This window comes from Sphaeroforma arctica (genome assembly GCF_001186125.1).
Source record: "Sphaeroforma arctica JP610 unplaced genomic scaffold supercont1.73, whole genome shotgun sequence".
Taxonomy (NCBI): domain Eukaryota; class Ichthyosporea; order Ichthyophonida; genus Sphaeroforma; species Sphaeroforma arctica.
Window position 1 is genome coordinate 134405 of NW_014040485.1, and position 20755 is coordinate 155159.

General features: G+C 44.0%; 2 protein-coding genes across 2 annotated transcripts in view; one reads left to right on the top strand and one right to left on the bottom strand.

The window, feature by feature from the left end:
- Positions 1 to 9257: 9257 nt before the first annotated feature.
- SARC_01769 (hypothetical protein) lies at positions 9258 to 9875 on the top strand (the record flags this gene model as incomplete). The annotated part of the gene is made up of 1 exon (XM_014304504.1): positions 9258 to 9875. One exon carries the CDS (start codon positions 9258 to 9260, stop codon positions 9873 to 9875), a length of 618 nt encoding a protein of 205 aa, XP_014159979.1.
- Positions 9876 to 13842: 3967 nt separating this feature from the next.
- SARC_01770 (hypothetical protein) overlaps positions 13843 to 20755 on the bottom strand; it is a gene marked incomplete at its 5' end in the record, with an annotated part of 9853 nt that continues 2940 nt past the window's right edge. The window contains 12 exons of the mRNA XM_014304505.1: positions 13843 to 14067; positions 14584 to 14821; positions 15086 to 15247; positions 15425 to 15566; positions 15908 to 16087; positions 16350 to 16490; positions 17261 to 17364; positions 18148 to 18276; positions 18899 to 19122; positions 19304 to 19491; positions 19732 to 19822; positions 20270 to 20490. Of these exons, the coding sequence (XP_014159980.1) occupies positions 13879 to 14067; positions 14584 to 14821; positions 15086 to 15247; positions 15425 to 15566; positions 15908 to 16087; positions 16350 to 16490; positions 17261 to 17364; positions 18148 to 18276; positions 18899 to 19122; positions 19304 to 19491; positions 19732 to 19822; positions 20270 to 20490 (2009 nt within the window). The 3' untranslated portion in view covers positions 13843 to 13878. The remainder of the gene's footprint in view (positions 14068 to 14583; positions 14822 to 15085; positions 15248 to 15424; positions 15567 to 15907; positions 16088 to 16349; positions 16491 to 17260; positions 17365 to 18147; positions 18277 to 18898; positions 19123 to 19303; positions 19492 to 19731; positions 19823 to 20269; positions 20491 to 20755) is intronic.

Genomic DNA, 20755 nt, shown 5'->3' on the forward strand with positions numbered 1-20755 from the left:
CACTATATTGCCGACCCTCCACCACATCACCAAGAAGTATACAGGCAAGCTTACGACGACATTTGACCGCCTGCATGCTCACGACTTGGTACATTTCGACGAAGGAGAAGTGGTCATGGTACGATCAGAAGGCCGAACAACTAAGGCTATGCGGCCATTGTTTGGACCATATGTGTCAAAGCTAGACACGGTCAACGCAATGAGTTAGCGAACAAAGATGGTTCCGCCCCACCAGAATTCAAGGACAAACCGGTACGGGTGGAACTCCTCCGTTTAGTGCATAGACACACAGACCCACCAATTAACGAAGACTTATGGACCGAAGGAGGGGTTGAGTTTCGCCATATTATCACACACCGTACGAATGATGAGACGGGGAAGTTGGAATACCTGGTGAGATGGCGAGAAGGCGAACCAACGTGGGAAACAGCAGAAGCTTTTGATGATGCCAACGATATCGCGGCCTACCACAAAGCTTCGCAGACACGGACACGTAAACGCCAACGCGCACAAATCTAATGATAACTCTTTGACGACCATTCGGTCGAACGGTACGCTCGAACCGTGATTTTCGAGCCCTCTAGCTCTCAGAGATTAAATGCCAGCGCACTGCTCTAGCTCTCGGAGGATAACTGCCAGCACACTGCTCTAGCTCTCAGAGGATAAATGCCAGTACATAAGGTACTATGTTATTCTTATCATCTCTGAAACTGGCTCACTGCTTTGTTCAGTGCTTCAGTTTGGGGGGTTGTGGTCAGAATACAAGTACTTAGATTTATTTGATTATTTTAGGTTTATTACAAGTTTTACAGTATATCAGAATAATCTGATAAACTGGGTTCTAGGGTTTTGCTGGTCTTACAGTACATGACTAATGACTCATTTTAAGAGTCAGTCATTTTAGGATTACTGTTTATAACTATTAATAAATGAACAACGTCCCCCTCCCTGGGGAGGGAGAACGTTGAGATACAGTTATCTAGCGTATACTTACTACAGATTTACTACGAGCGCTCTACGGGATGTACTTGATACTTTGAGAGCAACACACGACTCGCGACCAGCGAACAAACCAGAACCACGCGAGCCGCGTAGTTGGCCTGAGTGGCCCTCTAACCGGTACAATCTCAGCAATATTATGGAGCGCGACACTAAAGGAGCACTACGTGACGCCCTTAAGAACGCATGAGGCATGGAGCTTGCGTTGGTTCTATAAGGTGTTAAGCCACTTTAAAGCCGAGCAATCTACACTCGATTATATAAAATCTAATCACCAACGTTTAGTTGCATGGACACCAGAACTCCAAATAACACAAATCTGTTCACACGAGACTCAGGCCACGGTGGATCCCACATTTCGCAAACTACAAAAGGGACACCAGAAGCATAGTAATGTTCCCGTGATGGAACAGATGACATACCTTATGCAGAATCATCGTCGGGCACACGAGCGTTGTCAGACCGACGCAGACTTTAAGCAAAACTTGCTCAACCACTGCATAGTTTAATTGTTGGAGGACACCTTAGGATCCCGGACATATGAGCGCACGTTACAGTTACATCCAAAGTGGCAGCTCATGGAGACTCATGAATTACTACAGCTGCTAAGTCCGGATATCCAGGAGGCCCAGATTCGTTCGACTCAACGTTTAAGTCAACCGTCGAGGTCACAATGGGGACACAGGCCGGGAGGAGACGACGAATAGTACACCTAGCCCACACATAGTACAGTGTCAGCAGCAACAATGGCAACAGCGCCCGACTCCAACAACTAACCCAATGACGTGCAACGGTTGCCGAGCACAAGCACCACCAGAGTTGCGACACATACCGCGCTGCCATCATTATCGGGCGGCCCAACCTGGGGGGCAGGACGTGAGAACACGGACGTCATACACTAGTCAGCAGCAGAGAGAGGTTACAATGGGACAACGATCTACACCACCACAGGGGTCCGGTCACCAACCACCAAAATACCCAAGCCGACAGTCGACCTCAACTACGACGACACCGCAGGTTAATATACTCATACAAGAGGACGGACCGGGGCACGATAGCCAGTCGGCCACGGAGTTACATATACACTCCATCCTAACCAATGACATCGAGCCGGCCGCTGATACACAGACGGATACATCTCAGTCCCAATGGACTCCGATAACAGAGCAACACTGAGACCTCAGGGTATCCGGTGATGATGTAGCATTAACGTTTACGCGTCCATTGAAGACATTGATGGTAATAAAAGACCCACTGCTGTCCTCCGACAACCGCGTCTATATACAATTGCAGGTGAATGGTCGTACATTCCGAGCGTTGGTAGATACAGGTGCGAACCGTAGTTGCATCGCACGAGCATCCGTAGACCTCTTAGGACGACCAATTACACCAGCACACAGCGAATTATTTATATATTTGGCGGATAAAGCGGTACGCACTCCTCGTCTGGGGACAACAAAAGTGCTACCGATACGTTATGGCTCAGAGATCTTCAATGGATCGTTCGAGTTGATGAATCTCCCTGACAGCATCGACATTATACTCGGGCTGGACATGATCACGGACCTTGGGTTATATATTGGCGGAATTCAGTCACCACTCGCACCTATCGACCCAACGGAACTAGATGAACTCCTTACACCCATGGCTCGGCGCCAAGCCCCCAATACCATCGAACCCGACGGCGTACGGACAAGGCTGGCCGCAGTGTTGGAAGCGAACGCCGACATTGCAGACAATACACGTTGCCGCTTAGAGGGGAGTGAAGTAGCGATACCGGTGACAAGCGAGCAGGCTATGAGCATGAGACGATCGACACGCAACTTCGTAACCGAGCGGTGGTTATCTTATGTCGATGAACAGGTACAGAAGTGGTTGAAGGACTTAGTGATTAGGAAGCGGACCACTCCCACGACGGTTAATCTTCCTTTATTAAGTGATTAGGAAGCGGACCACTCCCACGACGGTTAATCTTCCTTTATTAGCAGTTCCAACGTTTGATAGTGAGGGTAATGTGAAGAAGGTATGTGTATGTCAAGACATGCGAGCGGTCAACGCACTGATTCCAGGAGACCAGTTCCTGATGCCGAAGGTGAATGAGATCACTTCACGACTGAAGAGGAGGAAGTACTATACTACACTCGATATATCAGCAGCATATCATAGACTACCGATACACCCGGATGCAAGACATCTATGTAGTTTCACACACGATCGATACCAGTACTCGTTTACTTCGGCACCTTTCGGGTTGTACGTATTGACGCAACAATACCAACCGACGCTCAGTACGATACTAGATGGATTACATGTCTACCACTACATTGACGACATTGTGATTGCCAGTGATGATTATGGAGAGCACATCGCTATAGTGAAAGAGTGATCAGAAGATTGACGTACCACAGTTTCAAACTGAATCCAGCGAAGTGTCACTTTGCAATTGCAGAGGTTATGATACGAGGCAAGAAGGTTTCAGCGGCAGGGATTGACGTCGACTTTGAGAAGCAGGCTAAACTCCTCGACTGGCCAACACCTCAGCGATACAAGGATATTGCATCCGCGTTGGGGTTAGCTAACTTCTTGCACGAACACCTACCCAATTTCGCACACATAGTAGCACCTCTACGGGAGTTTTGCAAGCTGAAGCCGAACGAACTGATCGAAGATAGGTGGGAACAACGACATTCGGACGCGTGGAAAGCCATGAAGGACGCAGCAGTTAACGCGGTCGCTCTACACTTCCCGGTGGATGACGTCCCACTCAACCTCGAGACGGACGCGAGTGACTACAGACTGGGAGGAGCACTGTTCCAGTGGGTGGAGGGCAAGAAACACTATCTAATGTTTTCAGCAAGACACTCAATCAGGCTCAACAGAACTATGCGACAACCATGAAGGAACTACTAGCGTTCGTTTACGGGTTGACACACATCCGCGACTACCTCGACGGCCAGCGCTTTGCGGTGTTTACGGATCACAAAGCATTAGTAAATATGAATACCCAACTGAAGCTTAATCTTATGTTATAGAGGTGACACCACATCATAGCGCCCTTTAACTTTACCATTTCACATATACCTGGGGAGAGGAATGTCCTGCCGGATATACTGAGTTGCATACATGAAGGGACCGCGGAAACAGACGTGCCAGATATCCTGTATACAGACTGTTGGCAATTATTTCCCAGCTACTTCGAACAAGCACAGCGTATCTTTGGCCACAACAACATAGACAGTGATGGCACCCCATCACGCACAGCTTCCTAGGTATTGGACAAAGAACGAGCGCTACGGTGCATTTGATTATAACTGGGCGTTGGTTGACGGATGGATGAATCCGCCGTGGAGGTTGATACATAGCATGCTTCGGAAGATCAAAGTTACTTTGGACACCTCGTGCACCATGGTTTGACCTTTTCAAATCATTATTGCAAACCGAGCCAGTATTAGTACCTCGGACCCCGCATACATTTCTAAAGTATGCGAAGTATGCCTGTGGGAAGACGCCGTGGGGACACACGGTCGTTGCACGAGTGGGGCCGCCGTCAAGTTTCCAGCTCGCCGAGAGCTTTATACAAAGAGTAAGCTATGCCGAACCTCGAAACACACCATATCATCAGTGTTTGGATACGGCACGAGAGATTTCCGTGGTGTTAACTAGTGAGGGGGCACAACCGGCCTTTGCGAATGCCATACCGATGGAACAACAACGGTGTACACAACTCACACAGGCACAGCATGAGCTAGGCCACCACGGCGCTGTCGATACTGTCCAACAGTTACAACAGAACGGCCACGTTTGGCCGGGGGCATTAGAACTGGCTACAGAAATTAAACGGCAGTGTGGACAGTGTTTGGGCCAGGATACCCTACGTAAAGGCTTCCATCCGATAAGAAGCATTGATGCAAAATACCCTTGAAATCATATTCAGGTGGACTATATTCCAATGCCGGTAACGTCCACAAGACAGAATAAATTTGTCCTCCATGTATTAGACGTGGCTTCCGGCTATTCGATCTTACGTGCGACACCCGATAAGACTAAGGAAACCACAGCGCAGATGTTGTTGTCTATCTTTGGCGAACATGGCTTCCCTCGCAAGCTACAGACAGATATGGGCAATGAGTTTACGAACAACATGGTCGCCCTCGTTGTCAAGGCAGTGGTTATACTTCACAAAGTATCACCACCTTACAGACCACTGGTGTTGGGGGTAACGGAACGTCGGCACAAGGAGATAACACGTTTGAAATGCATCGTCTGTGAGGTAGTACCCCAAGCATTTGACGAACGTTCCCTTTTACAATGCTGTACCAGAACTTGCGCATCTCCCGACGACACAAAAGCGCGCCGTTTAGTGTTTATTTCGGACGTCGACACGTGCCGTTTGCGGATTTCACCGATGACGTCCTAGAGCAACAACCGGTTACTAATGACACGTGGGCACAACGGTTGGACCAGCTCCAGGATACAATTTTGCCTACACTGCATAAGATCACCACGACCTATGCAGATAAATTGACGAAGACATTTGATCGGTTACACGCCCATGACTTAGTCCACTATGATGAAGGCAACGTCGTGATGGTGAAATCGGAGGGGCGAACTTCCAAAGCCATGCGCCCACTGTTTGCCCATAGGTAGTTAAAGGCCGCAACGGTCAAGGTTATGACCTTACACATAGAGATGGGTCCACTCCCCAGGAGTTTAAGGGGAAGCCGGTACGGGTTGAGTTACTACGGTTAGTCCATTGCAATACAGACCCACCGTTGAACGATGATCCTTGGCAAGAAGGCGAATCAGCGTTCCGTCACATCATCAAACATAGGACAAATGATGTTACGGGTAAACTCGAATATCTGGTGCGTTGGCATGAGGGGGTGTCGACGTGGGAAACGGCCGAGGTCTTTGACGACGCTAATGACATTGTGGCATATCACAGAGATACACAGACACAAGCTCGGAAACGCCGGAGAGACCAGCTATAGTTAGAAGATAATTTTGTTAATAGATATAATTTTATGTTATGTGTATTTACCGTTTAGTCACCAGATCGAGTGGTGAACAAATAGCCGAGCCCTCTAGCTCTCTGAGGTTAAATGCCAGCACAATGCTCTAGCTTTCTGAGGATAAATGCCAGCACAATGCTCTAGCTCTCTGAGGATAAATGCCAGCACGTAACCGCTTTCAGGGCATTCCTTCAATCTTTTAAGCTCGCACACTTGCGGTATTTCAGCTTGGGGGGTTGTAGTCAGGAAGTCCCTGATAGGGCTTATTTAGGATTAGGGTTTATTTGATATTTGGGTTTTATTAGAGACTACATTTTGAACTGGGTTTATCCAATCAGGTTAAAACTGATTAACGGAAAACACATGACCAAAATGATAGTCACAGGATTTAGTTCAATAAATGAACAATGTCTCCGTTCGACAACCCCCTTAACTCTTCTTCTGATATATCAGCAAAAATCATTGTTGTTTTCTTCTATACCTATTGTACCCTTCCTGGGTCCCTACTAGATTCCTAGCCTTAGTTCTCTAAGATATTCAATTCCTAACCAAGCTCTATCAGCTAGTTAATATTGTAATAAAACACGCTTCGATAACGATATCTCAACGTACTCCTCTTTACAGAGGTTAGTCGTTGGTTATTTATTGAATATCTTTGGTTCATAAAACCATGTGTTTATTTGATCAGAAATATTGATCAAATAAACCTTAAACTTAGTTTACAAATTCTATCAAAACTAACCTATTAACCCTAAGCCTGTATTCCTGACCACACCTGTATTTCAATTTTCTGGTGTTATAGGGGTCGACGGCAGGTTTTTTGATACACTCGCAAGCTATTTCATCCGAGATCATGCTCGAAGGAAGTTTCGTGAGCTTCTTACAGAATTGTGCATCATCAATCACCAAATTACAAAGCTGTGAAAACAGCGAGGCGAGTATACTGATAGTTTTTGACGGCTTTAGAATCGTAGAGAAATTGGCCAACTATAGTCGATCACAAGAACGGAAAGAATATCTGAATCAAGTACACAAGATCAAGAAAGGTGCTATTAGTAAGAAAGAGTTTGACGAGACTAAGATGTGCAGGGGTGCTATTGGGCCTATAGCATAGACTGTGCAAAGATGTTAATGCTTCTGTGTATTGACATGAATGTACCTTTCATCGTCGCACCACAAGAGGCAGAGCAGAAGATAGCTGCATTGCAGGTTGAGGGCGGTGTTGGTTATATTCTTGCGTACGACACTGACTACATTGTTCTTGGCTGCGACAACATTGTTGTAGATAATCGGCGGCGTACTGGTGCAGCTAAAATTCTGTACAGGTCACAATGTACGAAGGCTGCAGTACAGACATTGCTCGAACGACGTTTCTCGGAATCTGACACATAATCTGCGCGTGTTTTTATCTGCCGTATGTATGCTTGGCTTTGATCAGGTGATAATGTTGGTGGCGTTGTTGATGACTACTGACTACCGCACAAGCACACGAATACAACCACGAGGACTCTGTAGTATGCTTGAGACGCTAGGCGAGGATGCGAGTGTTCATAATGGAGTATCTATAGCAAGCAAGGGTAATAAAAAATTGATAAACATGGGTTTGCAGGCGATCGTACAGGTGAAGTTGATGTTCTTTTGTCAACCTGTATATAGCGACCTCACAATTGAATTGATACCCTTTATGGATAAAGTTGTTGAGCGTAAGCAAGAGTCTCTCGGACTGACAGATGGGCAGATACGAACCAAAACATCGTCTCCAATATATAGTTTGTCGCATCATGCAACACTGTGTTGGGTTGTTCGATATAACTGCACCACCATGGGTTATGCTGTTAAGTAACATGATTGGTCTGACACCCTTACCGTATGAGCGCATGGACTTCGAAAAAGGATCTCGTCAACTTTGCAAGTTGGAAAGCGCTCAAGTTAAAACAATACGCCAAGGAGGGATCAATAGTGATTCCTAAAGCGTATGAGGTGAAAACTAAATTGGTAGAGTATTTGTAATATAATATGCGCGCACGTAAAGCTGTGATTGAAAAGGAAATGTTCCAGAATCACTGGCAGCCTTATTAACAGCTATATTGCAATTGGAGGAAGACGTCAGAGTGCAATTCAGTAGGCAGGAATTTGTGGAGTATATCTATAATGTGGTTAAAAAGGTTCTTCTGTCTGACTTCTAAAGTTATCAAACAATACTTCGGTCCTCATGAATATACACAGCGGGCTACAGAACAGGGGTTTTAGAAGCCTAAATCACCTGTGCCGGATTCCTTGCCGACCAATAAAATACACAATACATCCATCATATCTGAGCACATAGAGTGAGTAGCCTTCCCCTTTATACACTTCATCTGTATTTACCAACGAACACGAGCAGCACGAAGGAGTCTACGCACGCAAGTGAGCCAAGTCGTACACACAAGCGAGGAAGCACAAGCCGTACCGATAGAACCAGGCCAGTACACGCAGACACAATGCCAGTCTCCCAAGCATCCTCACGCACCTCCACTCCTCACAATGGAGAGGGAGCGATGCACATGGACGATGAATCCGCACCAGCAAGAGCACCACTAGACCAAGCAACGAGTAAGTTCAAGGTAGTCATCGACACAACCGTCTATGACGGCGTTGCTTACATTGTAGGCATACTAGTGGACAAGCTATATGCATAGAAGGCGGACGACCCCATTGACATACGAGCACTCCATTAATTCCGTAATGCAGTTCACACCAGCAACCTAATAGTAGATCGATGGTTATCAGAGCTATACAATAGAGCTATGAAGAACTGTGATAAAAGTGATCACAATGAGTATATTGCGGTTGGTGGCTTTATGAGCGAGTTAACTCAAATTAGGTCACATGTAGGTGATAAAATTTCAGAACCAGAGATGACCAAGCTATTCAAAATGAATGAGTTCTCCAAGTGGCCAACGCACAAGTATGATAGCATGGCTGACTGTCGTGATACAATTGAGTTTGTATATGTAGCAAAAGACTTGTTTGCGAGCACAAACATGCCATTAACACAGTATCTATCACTCGTACAAGTTCAAGGTAGTCATCGACACAACCATCTATGACGGCAATACTTACATTGTAGGCATACTAGTGGACAAGCTATATGCACAGAAGGCGGACGACCCCATTGACATACGAGCACTCTATTAATTCCGTAATGCAGTTCACACCAGCAACCTAATAGTAGATCGATGTTTATCAGAGCTATACAATAAAGCTATGAAGGACTGTGGTAAAAGTGATCACGATGTGTGTATTGCGATTGGTGGCTTTATGAGCGAGTTAACTCAAATTAGGACACATATAGGTGATAAAATTTCAGAACCAGAGATGACCAAGCTATTCAAAATGAGTGAATTCTCCAAGTGGCCAACGCACAAGTATGATAGCATGGCTGACTGTCGTTATGCAATTGAGTTTGTATATGTAGCAAAAGACTTGTTTGCGAGAACAAACATGCCATTAGTACAGTATCTATCACTCGTACAAGAATTGCTCAGACAAACAGATGCAACGGAGGTATCGCGCACTGCACTCAACAACATACGTAGTTCCAGACAGCTTTGGAAAGACTTCACTGATGTAGAAGACTACAATATATCAATCATTGACAACTTGCGTCGTACTCCAGTAGACTGTCTACTAGAGAGGTGGCTCAACGACTTCTATGACACTCGCATGAATGTTGAAGTACGAGCAGCACGATTGCGTCGCACAATGTTTGAGCTAGAGAAAGGATACAAAAACAATGTGAGAGAGTCCATTAATCGGCAATTCAGTTCCTCTCAAAATCTACACATCTTCTGGCTCTCCCCCTGGCTCGATACTTTCACGTAGTATTTTCTCAAGAAAACACAATCATCTTCTTTGATAGGCTTTAAGTAGCATAATAAATTGTCACACAGCACTTTCTATCTACATCAGTTAGTTTCGCCGCTAATATTTTTCGAATGCCCCTGTTGGATAGTTCCTCCGCCGATGTATTTAACTCAGACCTTTCCAACAGAACAACCTTCAAATTATTATTCAGAGTGACTGGTAATTCAAATTTGCTGTATGCGAAATGTAATTCATTGAGTTTCTTTTACCATATCTTGTACCATTGCTTTTAGCACTGTAAAGTCCCGATTTTGCGAACACTTAATGTCATCACAATCTACCCTGCAATGGGATACCGGTTTTCATTGATAAGTTTCCACATCAAATCTTGGATTTAGGTTTGACTTGCGTACGTTTTAGATTATCTTCATTCAATTTGGCATGCATCAGATAATCTATATTCTCGCCAGTACCACTGTTAGCTTCATCAGTCGGGTATCCAAGAAGTCAAATCATGTAATGCCACATATTTATTTCACTTGGAGTATAGATTAAAAAAAAGGTATGTATCATTTATTTAGGTGTTTTGATCGTTCTGCTGCATAACTGTATCTCTTAGCTACCGTGTTTTCTCTGTATTTAGGACATGCAGTACCAGATCAATTTTGTGGCGAGGTTGGCTTTGATACACTGTCTCCTCTTCAGACGTTGGAATATTTGCACATGGGATAATTGTCTTCTTGCAACATACAACCTACAATGATAAAAAGCATTTTTAGTGGCACCTGACATTGTAACTATTTCTCGATCAGGCTGTGCATAAAATGATTCAGTGATTTCGTGCGTGCCATCACAAAATGATGTCACCAAAAATGACCATAGAGCTTGATGTTTAAGGTCTGCTACAACAATACTATTTACCTAACTATATAGAAACCGAGAATGTGTTGACAGGTTGAACTTTCTTTTGGAAACGGCCAATATCAAGTCTTGAGACACTGAGTTATAGTATACACTTTTGTTGTGTAAATCACTATGGTTCCTAAAGAGAGTCTGATATGCAATCTTCGCGGCCGTCGAAGTAAAACTTTCCATTGTATATGAAAACCGAGAACGTCTTGACGGGGTTGACCTTTCTCCTGGAAACATCAAATACCAAGTCTTTGACGTTGAGTTCTGATAAAAACCTTTTGTGTAAAACCTACTACGAAACAGTATGGACAGTTTGACAAGCAAATTTCACGGCATTTGAAGTAACCAGTTTTCATCGTAATTCATTTTCTTTTACGAAAAGAAACAGCACTGCTCAGCAGTGACAAATAAAAGGCAACTAAAGACGAAAAGTTTCTCACAGAGGGTACACCAGCGAAGTATTACAGGACTGTGTGTGCTCACGCGGATATAGTTGCAACTTGGAATACATAGTTTTTGTCAGGAAATTCATCGTCGACAGCGAAGCTCAATCTGAAGAGCAGTGAGAGACTACAGCTCTCAGAGCAAATTTTACAGCAAGAAAACGCATTGATTTATAGTAGTCATTAAAGTCGGCTCACTCTAGAGCTCGTTGAGTTTTCTTAAATCACTCCCGAGAGTTGAGTCGATTTCATAACCGACTCTCGAGAACTGATTTAGCATATCAATTTGCGCCCCTACGTGAGTCACAGCCTATGCGGAAGAGCTTCATGTTTTCAGCGCGAGTCAAAGTGTTAAAATGTTCTGTAGAAGGTTTCTAATAGTGACCACATGAGATTTTATTCTGGCCAGCCCAAGCGGTTGAATACTGGTACAAATCAAAGGTGAGATCAGATATAAAGATATACATTTGCACTTATTTAAAGTCTACAGCCTTACACTCTAATAACAAAAAGTCAACAACTTTCGAATACATATTCCATGATTTTCTCTATCAATCACGCAACAATACTTTTTAGGTACATTTCATTTATTCAGCCGAAATAAAATTCGCTACCTAGATTAATAACTGCCAAGAATATCTTCACTTTCCTCATGGGGTCCGACCTTCTGTTAGACACTATATTTAGTCGCGTGTGCACATACGGGTCGTGCATGGCCAAACTTCGAATACGGACTCGTCTATCAGCACGACTCTTAACTTGCTCGAATTCAAGAATCAATGGGCGAGTCGACGCAATCTCTGTTGCAAGTCCCGCATTGTTATCGAAAAACTCTTCAGTTCTTTGACTTTGACACATTTGTCACACAGCGAGGTGTATTATATTCAATATCTGGAAAATCGGGCAGAGGAACATATGAAAAGTTACGAACAGTTTCCCAGTAGGCTAGTTCAAAGGCAATGAAATCCTTCGATTTCGATTGAATTTTTATTAGGCGAATTAAATGATCAATACAGCAAAGTTCCGCAATCACAGTGGAGCTTTAGATTGATAGTGAATGTAGTTCTGGTACGCCTTTCTGAATGCAATAAATAAAAAGGAATCACATTCCAGCGAATGCTAAAATCCAAACACTCTGCTCAATGCTAGCATCCATAGCGAAGATTCAGTCACACTCGTAGGCATACTACATTGATCTTTGTGCGACATCTATATAGTGTGACACCTCTTGTGCGACTTGTTTTGTAGTTATCATAACATCAGCTCGTGGGTATGAATCGCAGAATATGCGCATACAACGGGATCGCTGATTCAAGTTCAAGCATGACTAAGGGTTCAACCCGCATGATTTGGTTTTCAGGACATAAATTCATGACATTTGTACCATCAGGCTTTAGCTATGCGTGGTATACATTTTTACGCGACTTACCCTGACTATACCTTTTTTTTATACGACACAGGTCCTCTGACCTGTCCGATGTAAGGATGGCTCTAGGGTAGGGTAAGATACATCCTTGTGGAGGGTGGTGATCCCCGTAAGGGGATGTAGGAGCGTCCGTAGTTTTAGGATAAAAGGATGCTCTTGCCCCATCCGATTTTAGGTTCCTGCTGTTCCAAGGTGATCTTTTCCCCGTGGTCCCACCCCACGACTTTTAATAAAGATTTTTTCCTTCACTTTACAGTCCCGATCCCGACTCTGCAACCTAATTAGTGCTCTATAACAAACTTAATTGCACTATTGATGTAGTGTACAAGACCCGAACAAGATGTCGTACATACACAGCAAATTTTCGCCATCCGGGATGGTAGGCGTTGTTAAAGAAATTGAATGTTATGCTATTCCTCGGACATTTACCGTTTTAATCCTAGATGAAGAATTCTCTGACCGATTAGACGGCCCACGAGTGGGTACGCCTGTGTTTTCCAATGCCAATGTGTATTCTATAATTATTAATCAACAACCACATTCTTGTTGCAGAAGGACAGAAGGATACAAAACAATCCCGTATTCGTTAAAAGGTACAATACAACTAGACTACTAACTGATCGCTAGGCCACAAGTTCGCTTGATATTGGTCTATCCGAAGACACAACTACGCCGCGCGCGGTAACAAGGCCAAACGACTGGCTGTATATGGCTCGTTGCCCGTCGCATACTATATTTATACGATAATCTGAAACGTCGTCAAAATTTTAAACTATATGCTCTGCGTATAATCGGGTCAGATGAAAGGACACCCGGTCTGAAAAACTAATTTGTTTCTTCTAGAATCAATCTTTAGGCTTCAAAGAATTCTTGTAGCAATCAACGATATGGTTCAATAATAAAGGCATAAGAGCCGTACCTTGTATATGTAACAGCCGCATCGTGTAAATCCAGCACCTGCAGTGCCTTTCTGCTATTGTAACGGCGAATCCGATTATCATAGCACGAATGAAACCTACGATGGGAAGGTATGCACGACTCATCAGCGAAGCAGTAATTCTTTACTGCTGCTCCCAGAATACGCGAAGTTGTTCCCGCTAGCTCTCTCACTATTGCTTTATGTATCGGTCGAACGTATTTGGTACGAATTATAAACATAGGGTTGTCATGGGTTCATAAATTTTAATTTTAATTTTTAATGATTGTTTTTTAATATATACTACTAATTTGCAATGCTAATTTACTTCACTAATTTCAACTTGTACTTGAGCAACAAAAATGTGACTGCCTGCGTAAGCAGGAATATGCCAAACAATATACATATATCCATAGCATAGGCCGATTCATTGAAACCGAGATCGTCCATTAAATCAGCAGCATTGATGACTACATCGGCAGTTCCAAGCGCCACCCCTTGGAATTGAATGTCCTAGTAGGAAGAAAAATAGTATACCTGGTCAGAAAACGTTCAGCTTTCTTTCATTCAATTGCAAATGATTAAAAATGGTCGTAGCATTCGATTTCAATGCCATTACTAATTCACTTCCTTTTGCCATAGAAAGTCAAGCATGCTTGCATAGTACTAAATATAGTACGAACACTTGTGAGCCGTAGTCGAGCTGTAGGCAAGCTAGTGAGCCATCGTAAATTATTCTTCAACACAATACATCAGGAGAGCAAGTACCACTGAGCAAGCATATACATATTCCTCCGACTAAAAACTCAATATTATCGACAAAGAATTTGCACTATTAGACCGTAGCTTGCTTGAAATGTAGTAATACAGGACTGTATTTTTATATTTTCAAGAGATCATGACAACAGTATCGAGTATCACACAAAAAACCTGAGACAACTGTGATCTGGAATTGGTTGTGCGTACATATAGAGCAAAAATAACACCCCACACCTCGTGACCCACAAATGAGTTGCAAGTGTCACACACCTTTAGCTCATTAATTACTAGCGCCTCGTACGCGTAGTGAAAGAAGGACAGGTAGTGCAGCCAAGCAGCCCAGGGAGGCATAGCTCCGTCGTTATTGAAGAGATTTGTGAGCGCAAGGGACAGTAGGATCACTAATGAGGCCACCAACAGCGCCAGTGCACGGTTTTTGATAGCGATACCAATCAGCATACAGATAGATGCCGCTGTCAGGTTACACAGGGTCAAAACAGTGGCGAATCTGCGACGAGAAACCAAAATAATCAGTGTCTAGCAATAAGAATAATAGGCGTAATATTCAACTATTAAAACAGAGCAGAACGCATCACTTGCTAAGTGACAAGGGCTTGTGTTTCATTGAACTCACGAAAGTCTCACGATCTCCAACACTATTGAAAACTACTCAATACTATTATATCCGCATAAATTACACCTAAGTATGAACGGACACATGCATGCTAGACCGACTTAAAATAATAAAGCACAAAAGTAGCGAGGAACATACACGACGAAATGTATGAAGCCGCTTCGCATATTCATCATGAAGTAGAAAATCACAGCCGTGAACATTGGAGGAATTATTCGCAGCAGGGTCAAATCGAACATTGCCTTCGAGAGAAAAAAGCTGCCTGCGTCATAGAATCCATTCGCTCTCTCGGTTAAAAATCTGTGGTTTAGACAGCAAAAGAAAATATTGTAGCGGGCTTGGAACCATTCCAGGAGACGCAAGCTACCGTTGCGAGTACACGCGCGCTTCACTAACTACGAAAATAATTTGGGTTTCCATTACATGACATTTCAAGCCAATACTTCCAAACGAGATGAAATATGCCCATCCGCTTACATTACTCGTTCCGTTTCGAACACCTCGAGAGACGTTAGTCCTCCGAAGGACAAGAAAGCACACAACAGCAACAGTGCCCCCAGTTGTTGTTGTGCTTGGCCAATGATTTCTTCGTCGAGCGATTCTCCTAGAGAGTTGATACCTACAAATGAAGACATAATGCCAGTTATTTAGTGCTGTGTAACGTTCTCTGTAATCATAGTATATATAAAATTGTCTCTGCCACACTGAGAAATATCCCTCGGCGAGTCTAATATTTGATGCTTGATTTTCATAGTCTGATTGCTACGCGACACCAGTCAAAAGAATGAGTGCTGTATAAGGTGTATCGTGTTCTTTTGCATCGCAATCTTTATGCACACGTATTTTGTACACTACTGGAGTACAATACGCATGTATACCTGTCTCATAGTTACTGACACTTGCCAAGTGTGATCACAACAACTGCCAACCAAGAGTACCGGTACTGATCAGAAAACATACCCGAATCAAAGTAGAGGAGACCGAGGATAAGGCCCGTAAGTATACCTACACTCCAATGCGCAACAACCAGGTGGGGATCTCGCCGCAGATTGGCCAGTGTTCGATGACTGAGTGTTAGTGTCTGTGTCCAGAAGGACGCGTGGGTATTCGTTCGCGAGCTTGGAGTTTCATCTTTGGAGTCTGTAGGCATCGATGTTTAAACATTAGTGGAGGTCCATAGAGCGACAGAAAAGTAGCTAGACCTGTAAGAACTCAGTGTACTCAACATGGGCACCTTTGGCCTTCGAAAGATGTCCGTTGGGGCCCGGGTTTGATAACAACAAACGAACAGACTGAACTAATTCCTTGTATATAGTTTCGCAAGCAAAAACCTTGTGCCATATTGTGCCCCATTTCTACAAACAATTAAATTCCTCCCCACCTTCCCCACCCCACACCTTACCGTCAGCCTCAGAGCTCCCCTCAGTTGCTGTATTATCCGCCGTATCTGAACCAGCGCTGCAAGTGTCGACAACAGTGGTTAGTTCTGTCTCGTTCCTTGAGTCCTCCGGTCCTATAGAGACCGTGCTTTGCGCCGGAGGCTCTGTCAGTTTTAAAGCAGAGGTTAAAAATTTGAAAATCTATGAGCATAAATAATAAAAACTATGTATCATGCAGAGAACAGTGAATTTGGGATTTAGGGTTTGCATTTGGTCTAACCGTCCTGTACCACATGGAGGGGATACGCAATACGCAGACAGCAATCGAATCACAGATACACTCGATGACACACACAAGCACTCCATACGTCATAGATGCACTGGTGAAACATAGAGATTTATCCTAATTTTACAATACCACGACCCACCATATAAGACACACACTCTCACAGCTCCGATACGATGCCTGCCCTCTCGAGGTTTCCTACCCCGAGTATTGGTTGAAACGAGTGAGTGGGCAAAAATAGGTCAGAAACGGAGAGCTACCACGGGCAGACTAGGCGTGTAATGACAAACGACCATCAAACCCCTTCCTTAGTTTGAACCTACAGCAAATTGCAATTTCACTAGATATTGTGTTGTTGATACACACATACATAATGTCACTCAGTAGCACACAGGTATGCGCAGAGAACAAAGGGAAAAGCAAAACTAAAGGCGCAGAGTAATACCTGCTACCACCGGCCAATCATCCACAAGATTATATGTATCATACACATACCTATATACTAAATTTCTCATGGAATCCCACGACCACGTAACTCCAGTATGTTTAACAACCTCGTTTCCACACACTCGAACACACGCATAATACACAAACACAGGCTAGTCACTGCAGCAAAAAAGGTTAGATACCGCTATGAAGAATACATACCGCTGCTTTGAGCGGACTGGTACTTCAGAGTTGATTTCTCGTCTTCTCTGAGAAGGACTGGAGTCAGACCCGCTTCACTATTTGTTGGGTCGACGTCTGCCGCGCTGCATACGAGAGATGACAGACAAGTTTACATTGTGTCGGAAATACACTCCTATGCTGCAGTATATTCGATCATGACATGCGCTAAGGATACTGAATCCGTAGTTAGTGACGTGTTCTTTATAAACATGCCAGAACAGATATCTCGCGCGAAACCCGAAGGAGGCGTCGGCCACATCTATTGCGGCTGAGAGGTGGGCGCCAGATAGGAACGCGTTTATAACATACACCAGACGGAAGTCATGCAGAAGTCAGGCGAGTGCAAGCATTCAAAGATGATAGGTGAAAGACCTTGCATATTGTCAGACCCACAGACACGAACATGATGAAGGTAGAGCATCAAGTAGGGTCTCATAGATATGACTGGCAACGGAACGACCAAATCTGGAATTTAGGGGAGGTGAGGGAAATAACATCTCTAAAAAAAATACGTTTTACTTGTTTTGCAAGAATCTACTTTAAGCGATAAAACGTATACTTTGGAGGTGTTCGACCCCTGAAAAATACGCCGGTTTGAGCCCCCGCATATATTTTACGTGGATGGAAATAACCCAATGCATATACCATTGCGATTCATCAATTCATTATGCTGCACTAGCATTATCATCCACTACTCAAACGCGTGAATGGGATTGAACATGTCATGATATAACAACAAACATCACAACACAGCCCGTTATGGCCCCGTAAGAAGATTAGGCCTTTCACTAAGGGTGTGTCTACAAACATAAAACAACAGACCTACACAAATGCAATTGACTGACCACACAATGGGGCAACCGCACCTTGCCGTCTTCGGGGCGAACCAATTCCGTGACTTGCGATTGCGCTTAGTATCGTTTCTGTTCTCCTGCGCTTGGATGACTCTTGCAGCTTCCGAACTCATGTTGTGTGCGTGCTGACTTTCTTGGTATCTGCACGGTGACCAATAGTGCAATGAGTGTGTGAACTTAGTTGGTACTTGCACAATGAAACAACTCAACATACATGCAAAGGTGGCTGTAGGTGGGTATATATCGAACATTGCGGAATCAGCTGCTGTGAGGAGTGTCCGGGTGATTGGACTAATACGGTGTCTGGACACGCTTAGGGCTGGTATCAAATAAGTTCGACCATCAACAGCGATACGTAGATAATTATAGCATACACGTCAAGGTTTGCGCCATGGTCGGCTAGAGACCACGGCAGTTTAAACGACCCTACGCTTCTTCCTCATCGCACAAAGTCGGAGCACTAAGCACTATTCAAATGTACCAACTTCTTTTGCAATGCGTATTCTATTGCATATACACATACACCACTCATGCTACGTCTAGATGTATCCGTATACAGTATTCAAGCCCAACACCGCTAGCCCCATAGACACCAACTACGTGTTGCCGACTGCGCGCTCTATGGCTGTATCAGCACCAGAGGTACTGCCGCAAGACCCCTCAACAGGAAGTTACAGTGCTGAAACCCCAATACAGCTACTACTGCAAATCATATCCAACGCACACACACCACAGATAGCACACGAACCAATGACACTCATACCCGTTCACTAAGTCCGACACCGTCAGATCCTTTGACACCATAGACGTGCTACCCTCCCCAAGGTCTGTGTGGATGTCAGTATCAGAGGCATTGCGGCTGGATCCCTCCTGGACCTCACGGCTGTCTGTGTGTGCGAGATTATTGGAGAAGCGTCTCTCCAACGCGGCCTGTCGTATATCGTCTTGGCGCTGATTTTCATCGATTGCCTTGAAGTCTGATTCTCTCTGCAAGAAAATGAATGGTTAGTGTTCAGGAGTGCCATCTTTGCTGTTCGTACAAAGCGACTAGTATGAAGCCTGGTCGAAGGGTGAGCAGTCTAAACGGTAATGTCTGAGAACTTCAAGCACTATCGTAATCCGCCCACAGACATTTGCCATTGCCACAGGAAACATTCATCCGACCCACCTTTTCAGCTCCACTTGGCTTAATTTGTACAGCACTATTCCCGTCGTCATAGTGTTCATTCCCCGAAGATCCAGCGCTAAGCTTCCTCGCGTTTCGTGCTGTCATCACTTGTGTGTACACCTCTGCCTCGACGAGTGCGTCCATCAGATAGTCGGCCGCGTTGGCTGATTTGGAGCACGGCGTCAGGCCTATCGCGGGTAGTAAGGAATGTATATCGCGTATGTATGTATATTGAAACATCCCTAATGAGCATATCAACATATCAATATTTCAACATATTTCAACATAATATAAATGAGTATATCAACGTATCAATATGAAATATAGTTCAACATACATAATGAACATATCAACGTATCAGTATGAAGCATTTTGTAACACACCTAATGAACATTCAACGCGTTCACATTAAGCATATTTTGACATACCCAATGAAGCAAAATGGGTAGTGGCGGCTTCCTTGGTAGGACCATAGTAGGTCATCTTGCCCCTGGTAAGCAGCAGACACTTGTCGAACATCTAGGAGCATATCATGAGGAAGATTAACAGGCGAACCACCCCTACCGAATGTATGCAGCTGCGTTGGTGGACGTGCTGCCTTAATGATAGATGCTTGATGTGCTATGGGGTAGGTATGTTGATCCCAAAATAAACAGAATATGCAGGTATCAAGTGCACTCTGCAAGGGTATACTGTCGCGGATTGGTCGTGAAGCATAACAACTGAATATTAATAAGAGCTGATGCCAAGGTGTCCTGGGAAGCCGTGCAATACACACAATGGCTGGACAGAGTCACTCAGACCCAATCACGGCATGAAGTGCACCTAAACACGAGGAAGCGGCTGACAACTAGCACACAGAGAAAAGACATCACCAAACACTATCAATCTACCATACGCATGGAGGCATCTACCATCCATACTAACACAGTACACACTCGTTAGGAAACGGACAACATAACTCACCTGAAACAACTTGGATGAGGGCTGGTGAATGCTGAGCATAATCATAGTCTTTCTATTCACAGCCAAGGACTTGAGACAGTCGATAACCACGTGTGCATTGTACGAGTCCAGGCTGGAAGTCGGTTCGTCTAAATACAGTAATGATGGCCCAGTCACCAACTCGGCGGCGATGGACAGCCGGCGCAGCTCACCGCCTGAGATACCACGGCTCACGCTATTGCCTAATATTGTGTATGCGGGCGAGTATGTGCATGTGTATGAGTAGTATATAATAATATAGTAATATGAATAACATTATACATATATATAATAATATAATATAATAATAATAATATAATAATATAATAATATATTTGTATATACATACATACATACATACATACATACATACATACACACACACACACACACATATATATATATATATATATATACATACATACATATACATATACATATACATATACATATATAAAATAAAATATA